At 51.5% G+C, this 7,356-nt stretch overlaps 1 protein-coding gene across 1 annotated transcript; it reads right to left on the bottom strand.

Moving 5' to 3' along the window:
* Positions 1-1,905: 1,905 nt before the first annotated feature.
* Rnd2 (Rho family GTPase 2) lies at positions 1,906-5,940 on the bottom strand. The gene is made up of 5 exons (XM_046446612.2): positions 5,822-5,940; positions 5,269-5,356; positions 3,796-3,905; positions 2,945-3,079; positions 1,906-2,716 (listed from the first exon to the last, which is right to left on the bottom strand). Exons 1-5 carry the CDS (start codon positions 5,921-5,923, stop codon positions 2,465-2,467), a joined length of 687 nt encoding a protein of 228 aa, XP_046302568.1. The 5' UTR covers positions 5,924-5,940; the 3' UTR covers positions 1,906-2,464.
* Between the last annotated feature and the right edge of the window lie 1,416 nt (positions 5,941-7,356).

The following is a 7,356-nucleotide window of genomic DNA, read 5'->3' as shown; positions in this document are numbered from 1 at the left end:
TGCTTTAGGCAGATATTGAAATGTGTTTGCATTCCCTGAGCGCAAATGACAGGGGAGGGAGGCTGGGGAAAAGCGCCGATACAAACACTCTGCACTTTGGCAGCTGCAGGCTTCAGCCTGCTTTGTACTTGAGCAATTCAAAGTGGAGAAGGATCCAGCCAAAAATCCCAAGTTGATTTTTATGCCGGGTCCCTGAGAGGGAAGGGTCCAGTCCTCTGGAACAGACAGTGACCCACCTAGCTAGGCCTAAGAACCCCAGCTATCTCCAGCACCCTCAGCCCAGGACTTGGGGTCCTTGAGGAGGTTCTTAAAGTCAGCCCCTAACCAGGTCTTGGTTGACAGGGTAGGATGTCCAGTGCCCTTGAAATTATCCTAGAATCCTTGAAATTGGCCAAGATGAATTAGAATAGGGGTCCATCAGAAGGGTTCGCTGAGCCAGGTTTTAGAATAGGGGTCCAACAGGAGGGTCCGCTGAGCCAGGGAATGGGTAGGGATTTCCTTTTGAAAGTCTGGGGCCTAGCATCAGGAAAGGGGAACTCTTTTATGTGCTGTACCTCAGAGCCCAAAACACTAACCCTCACCATATCATCCAGATAACCATCTATCCAAAAAACAAGTCTGATCACTCTCTGTTTGAAATCCATGGTGGCTGCTCACCTCCTCAGAATGAAGTCCTGGTTCCCTTGGCTGTGAAGCCACCTCATGTACCTTTCCAGGCTTGTCTTTTGCTCTTGCTGTCATGGGAACCCCACCATGCCGTGCTCATTCTCTTCTCCACATTTGCACCTGCTGTTCCCTCTGCCCAGAGTCTTTCTAACCTTCCCCATCTGGCAAACTCTTCAACCCTCAGGACCTGGCTTAAGAGAAGGACCTCCTGCAGCAACCAGTTCTTTTACAAACATCCTTTCTCCCTTTGCCAAGGCACTTTCACACCTAAGGTTCCTCTCCTCCCCACTGGGCTGGTCTGTGGAAGCTCAGAGACTGGTTCTTCCAGGCTTCCAAGCCCCTGTGTGACCCATAATGGTGCCATGCGCATTTGCTAAATGCCTAGGGCAGAATGGGCTGTGAATTAAGGTAGGATCCCTGCAGAAGGGAAGGGAAGATCTGTGTTCTCTCCCAATGTGTCTGGAAGAATTGGCTGGGGTTAAGACTGGGGGAGAAGGGGAGGGTCAAGTATAGTTCCTGGAGGAGAATGTCACCAAAAAGAGGCCAGTGGGATCAGAGCCAAGGAAGGAATACAGGACAATCTGAAACCAGACTCCTGAGAAAACAGACCAACACTGTCCTTCCTGACAACAACTGTTCTTGCCATACCCTCCACTGGTTTTCATTCTCTAGTGGATAGCAGGGGTGACCCTAAATTCATAGCTGATGCTCCCCTATAAACATCAAGGAACTCAGGATGGAATGTAGAAAGTCCCTGTCTTTAGGGAGACCCCAGAATCAAATGAGTGACTTTTGGAGAAACTTTATGCAGGGTCAACTTATGTAACACAGAGGCTCTTGATGCCTTCCTACCCTGTGACCCTGATCAATAGGTATCAATAGGCTCAAAGCCATGGGTGGAGATGGTGAGCAAGGGGCCTGCACCACTTTTGCAGGACCCCTCCCATGCTAGTGGCAGCCCCAACTGGGCTGGGTAATGCTAAGTGATTGCACATCAGTCCACTCCAAAACCCCTAATGGCCTGAGGATTGTCTGCCTCATTAACTGGAATGAAGAGTCCCAAGATATCTCGTCCCCTGACCTCTGGCTCCTAAAAGGACAGGTGTGATTCAACTCATGGCCTTTTTCTTGCTCCACCTGTGGGCATGGACAGGAAAGTCCCTTGCAGTGATTAACCTTCCCTCCTTGCTGCTAGAGACTAGATTGTTTTTTTGAGAAAGCAACAAAACTAAAGCCACAGCCGTTTTCCATGGACATGGGCTTTATTTGGGACTGTTGGGGGAAGGGAAGTAGAAAGCTAGGATTGGTGGGCTGATGGGGAAGGAGCTTCTCCTTGCTTTAAAATGTAGTGTGTGTTGCCTGGAGGTTAGAATGTGTGAGAACAGCTGTAGAAGTGAGAGGAGAGAAAAAAAGATCATAAAATGGACACTTTCCTTAGGGAAGGAAGCCAGGACTAGGATTTAAGGACCAGGGGTGGAAAGGGAAGGTACCCTTTATATAGGGACTCAACCAAAGTCATTGCTTGATGCCATCTTCCCTAATGCCCACATGCCCTATCCCAGTTCATGCCCCAGATGCCCACCCTGTTAGTTCCCTCAACTTCCAGAGGAGAGGAAGGGGGATGAGGATGTGGGGAATGGTAACACCCTCTGCCCTCCAGCTCTCCTGGCCAGGAAAACTTCTCATTCTAACTGCCCTGACCTCCTAGCCAGGGTCAGGAGGTCAGGAAGTCCAGATGCAGGCGGGGGGAACAATTGTGCCCCTCACCACCCCTCCTCACACTCCCCACCGCAGCCCCTCACATGAGGTTGCAGCTCTTGGCACGATCCTTGTGTATCTCGCCCTCATTCCCCCGGTCTGGCCGTCCTGACAGCTGAGTGGACCGCTGAAGTCCCCGGCGTGAGTCAGTACGGCGCAGCTGCCTATGGCCACCACGGCCAAGGGAGGCCACTGTGGCCACATGAAAGACATCCCTGACGCTGCGCTCAGAGGACCTGGAGGAGCATTCAACATAGGACACGGCCCCCACCTGCTTGGCCAGCACAGTGCCCTGGAAAAGAAGAGCATAAAAGAAAGTTATAGGGCTTATACTGCTGCTCAGCAAAGGGCATGGATGCTGTGGGCTGAGGTTGAAGGTCAGTGTTTGGGGAAGGCCAAGGGTCAGAGGTCAGAGGACAGGGTAAAATGAGGAGCCAGGTAGGGCGTTTTCAAATCAGAGGCAGAGAAGGGCAGAGTTGAGAGGTCTAGGTTAGGATTAGGTTAGAGGTCAAGGTCCCACCTGCTCATGTGTAACAGGGATAAGTCTCTGCTTGGACAGCTCCCTCAGTGTGGCCAGGTCCGTCCGCATGTCCAGTTTACAGCCAACCAGCACAACCTTGGCATTGGGGCAAAACTCCTGAGTCTCACCCTGCCACTATTTGGGAGAAGAAAATAGTTATGGAGGGATAAAGGGAGGCACAGGGAAAATTCCTGCTCCACACCAGGAGGATGCCCTTCCTTCCTCATAGCATGCAGAAACCAGGTATCCTTCTGCATTCTCCCATGTGAGAAAGGATCTGGGAATGTTGGGCTTGGGTTGACAGCACAATGGGGTTCAGAGAAGGAGATAATGAAGAGAGCTGCAATGGAGCTGTGGGAATGGGGCCCTCCTCTGCCCTTAAGGGCTAGGAAGGGTCTGCCAGCCTGGAATCTTCCCATTCCTACTCCCCTTTCCCATACTTTCTCTTGTGAACATACAAACCCCACCCTCCCTTGACTGGAAACTGGTGCTGCTAGCTGATTTCAGTCCATTCACCATGGGCTTTTCTCATGGAAATAGGGGCCTGAAGAGGAGGCCTCAGGGCTATCCTGAGCTCCAGGATCAACATTCTCATTCCCTTCATCTGGGGCTCCCAAACCAAGAAGAAGGGGAGAGCTGGTAGGGAATCCCTGAATACTTCTCTCTACTCTCCCCATATCCTCCAGCTATTGTTTTCAGCTGTGAAGGGGCGGGATAGGAGGAATGAGGGGAGAGTTGGGGTGGGGGGGAGCTTCACCCACTATCCAGCTTATAACCAAGCCCCAGCCATCACTTCTTCCTCAGGACCATACTGTCCAGTCCCTAGCTGCCCTGCTTCCCCAGTCTCCCACCTTCTTAAGGACACTGTCCAGTGTTTCTGGCCGGCTAATGTCAAAGCAGATGAGCACAGCATCGGAATCAGGATAGGCCAGAGGCCGCACGTTATCATAGTAAGAGGAACCTGAGGGAAGACAGTGAAGGGACAGACAAGGGTCCTGAGTGAGTGGCAGGCCTAGGAGGGAATAGTAGACTTAAGAAATCTTGGTTAAGGGATTCTGGGAGCAGAGAATGGAAAAGAGCAATCATTAATACACATCACAGAATTCTGGTATTATTCCAAGGAGAGGAGCAGGCAGAGGGGAAGTGAAATGGTGGGAAACATCTCTCTGGGTTTCCCTAAGAGTAATAATTCTCTACTCCCCCCATCCCCAAATACTGGGGACTGAACCCAAGAGTGCTCTACTACAGAGCTTGATCCCCAGCCTTTTTTTTTTTTTTTAATACTCATCTTCTAGTTGTAATTGGACACAACACCTCCACATTATTTATCTGTCCCTATGTGTTGCTGAGGATTGAACCCAGGGCCTGCATGCCCTTGGCGAGTGCTCCACTGCTGAGCCACAACCCCAGCTCCCTAGCCTCTTTTATTTTGAGACAGGGTCTCAGTTACCAAGGCTGACCTCAAATTTGTTATCTTCCTGCCTCAAGTTCCTGAGTAGTTGGATTATAGGCATATGCCATTGCACCCATCTAACAGTAATAATTCTTTTTTTTTTTTAATATTTATTTTTTAGTTTTTGGCGGACACAACATCTTTGTTTGTATGTGGTGATGAGGATCGAACCCGGGCCGCACGCATGCCAGTTGAGCAAGCTACTGCTTGAGCCACATCCCCAGCCCAGTAATAATTCTTAATCTTTTTGAGTTTCAGACCCCTTTGAGAAGCTCAGGAAATCTATCAACATTCTCACAAAATTCTGACTCTACTTTCTGAGCTTGTTTTGACAGACTCCCCTCCCCGCCCAGTGGAACCCAGGGTCTTCCACATGCTAGGCAAGTGCTCTACAACTGAGCTATACCCCCAACCTTTGACAAACATCTTCTAAAGCCTTAAAATAAAAACCCTCCTCATTTTGGGGGGAAGGAGCAGGGGTAGGGAAAGAGCTCTCCCATCCTCTTGGGAATGGATCTCAGATTTCTTTAGTTCAGCTCAGAGAAATCACTCTCCTTTACCCCAAGAAGGAATTCTAAGTATATCTCCTATACTCAGTTCCTAAAAACACTTGTTCCAAAATAAAAGCCATTCCTTCCCAACTTTCCTAGGTAGGCAGAACATAGCTGAGGGGCTTTCTCCTTCAGGACATGGTTTCTATTAGGCTGAGTGTGCTCTGCCTCAGTTTCCCTGGCTTTAAGCAGATATTTGATATTCTTTTCTCCTAGAATTGGATGGATGGGCTAGGATGACCTGGAATCTAAGGTTTACTCAAGGGAGAGGTCAGGCTGGGGGCCTCAGAAGTCAGGATGACCCCGAGGGACTTGGCTACCTGAAGTATCCCACATGTTGAGCTCAATGCGGCGTTTGTCGATCTCAAAGCTCGCAGTGTAGTTCTCAAACACAGTGGGGACATAACTCTGCAGATACAGATGGGTCAAGATGAAATCCTTTCTCCAGTTCTCACAAATGCCCTCCTTCCTCCCATACCAGGTCCAGCCCAGTCCCTGGACAGAAGTTGGTCTGGGGTTGGGCAAAGGGGAGATCTCGGGAGCTGCTGCCTCCACGGAATTTCTGCTAGGCTTCCAGACCCCTTCCTGATCCCTTCAGCCTTTAGTTCTCTCCCTCTCAGATGCCCAGAATCTCCGACATTACCCCCTGCGCGCCCTCCCGGATCCTCTGGTTCTCCCAAATCCTATCCATCTCGCTATGATCCCTAATTCCTTCCACCCCAATCCTCTGCAGTCCTTTCAGAGCCCCCAACGTCTCTTCCCCCTCTCCAAGCCCCTCTCTCTTGTCCCTGGTTACCTTGGCACCCGTTTCCATCCGTCCCCGGGGCCCCTGTCACCCATCCCCGGTCCCCTCTCAAAAAGCGGATTCCTCACCCCGGGGTAGGCGTCCTTGGCGAACACCTGCAGCAGCGCTGTCTTGCCGCACTCTGCATCCCCCACCACCACGATCTTGCAGCGGCCGCTCTGCCCCTCCATAGTCCCGGCTACGCGCCGGCCCCCCACGCCGCCCCCCTCTTGGGCCCCGCCGCCTCCTCTACCGCCACCTCCCTCGCCGCTGCAGCTGCAGCCGCTCGGGCCGCCGACACCGGCATCTCGCGGGCCCGCGCGGAGCCCCCGCCCGGGGCTGCGGCCCCCTCCGCCCCGCCCCTAGCCTGGGGGCCGCGCCCCCAGCCCCGCCTCCCGCCCTCGCAGCCGAGGGGCGGGGCCCAGAGGACCTGGGAGGAGCCTGGGGAACCCGGGTCCTTGAGCGGGGTTCTAGGTCCCTGGTGCAGTCTAAGAGGCTCCTGAGGTTTTGGGCTAGCCGAGACCTCGCTTATTTGAAGTCCTTGGGAGTGGGGGCAGGGCGGAGTTCCAGCGAAGTTCTGAGGGGTAGGGTGTGAGCGTCACATTCACGAGGCTGGGACCCACGCGTGCACGCAGGTGTGCCTGTGCGGATACGCGCGGTGGCAGCCATCCACTTCCTGAACACAGGGGGCGCGAGATGACTGGGAAAGGAAAAAGTCTTTGGTTTCGTCTCCCTCCTCCACTCTTGTGTCCTGGCGGGGGATTTGGGGAAAATGGGAATATAGACTCCTACACACCCACTCGGTGGCGGGTGACATCATAGCTTTCTGTCCCCATGGCGACGGGTGGCCGGGTCTGGGGCTGTAGTGACTTAACCGCGGGCCTGGACTAACAGGGAAACGTGGACTGAGTTCCTTAAACCAAGTGCTGAGTGAAAGTTTTGGGGAAGCTGCGTCCCCTGGTGGATGCTTGGGGAGAAGGAGAAAGGGAAGAAAAAGATGATGATGAACTAATTACTGACTGGAGCCAGAGCCAAGCCCAAAGGTCAATTCAGGCTTGACTTAGATTCTAACAGTAATCAAACCCATGTTTGCATCTGCATGTCATCGTTTATCTTTTAAAAATGCTTCTTTAAATCGGAGACACTAGATTTATTTTTGCTTGTTGTAAATAACCCTATAAATATAACTATAGCACCAGCACCAGCACCACTTTACAGGAGGCAAAATGAGGCACAAAGTGTTAATAAAGTCAGAAAAATTTAAAAGTTCGGTCTCCATGCTTTTAGTTTGCCACTGTAAGGCCACAGTGAATGAAGCCTGATTCTTTGCAGGGTTACTGATGGATAGAATCAGAGCTTGAGGTACAACCTGATTGGGTTCTGGTCCACAAGTAGCTGGTTCCCCAAATCTGTTGTAAACTCAAACTTTGGGACTGTCCTTCAGAATGCTTCTTAACATAGCTTTAAGTTTTCATAAGGTTTATTGTGAATAAGTAAGTTAAACACAATTTATTCATGTTATAAGAATGTCCTCATGTGTATCAGTGGTCCTATGCGACTGAACCCCTTTTTCCCGCTCTGGAAGCTCGCACTGCAGAGGCCTTGGCCCTTTAAGTCTGAACGC

Source organism: Marmota monax, unplaced genomic scaffold (assembly GCF_021218885.2).
Source record: "Marmota monax isolate L192 unplaced genomic scaffold, Marmota_monax_Labrador192_F-V1.1 WCK01_AAM20220418_F8-fsc00346, whole genome shotgun sequence".
Lineage (NCBI taxonomy): Eukaryota > Metazoa > Chordata > Mammalia > Rodentia > Sciuridae > Marmota > Marmota monax.
This window is presented reverse-complemented; position numbering and strand designations above follow the sequence as displayed.

What these genes read in the sequence shown, in the direction of transcription:
- Rnd2 (XM_046446612.2), bottom strand. Translation starts at nt 5,923, where the DNA reads ATGGAGGGGCAGAGCGGCCGCTGCAAGATCGTGGTGGTGGGGGATGCA. An exon ending in CCAAGGACGCCTACCCCGGG is followed by an intron (nt 5,357 to 5,821) that starts GTGAGGAATCCG and finishes CTGTATCTGCAG; the next exon opens with AGTTATGTCCCCACTGTGTT. An exon ending in TGGACAGTGTCCTTAAGAAG is followed by an intron (nt 3,080 to 3,795) that starts GTGGGAGACTGG and finishes TCTCCCAAATAG; the next exon opens with TGGCAGGGTGAGACTCAGGA.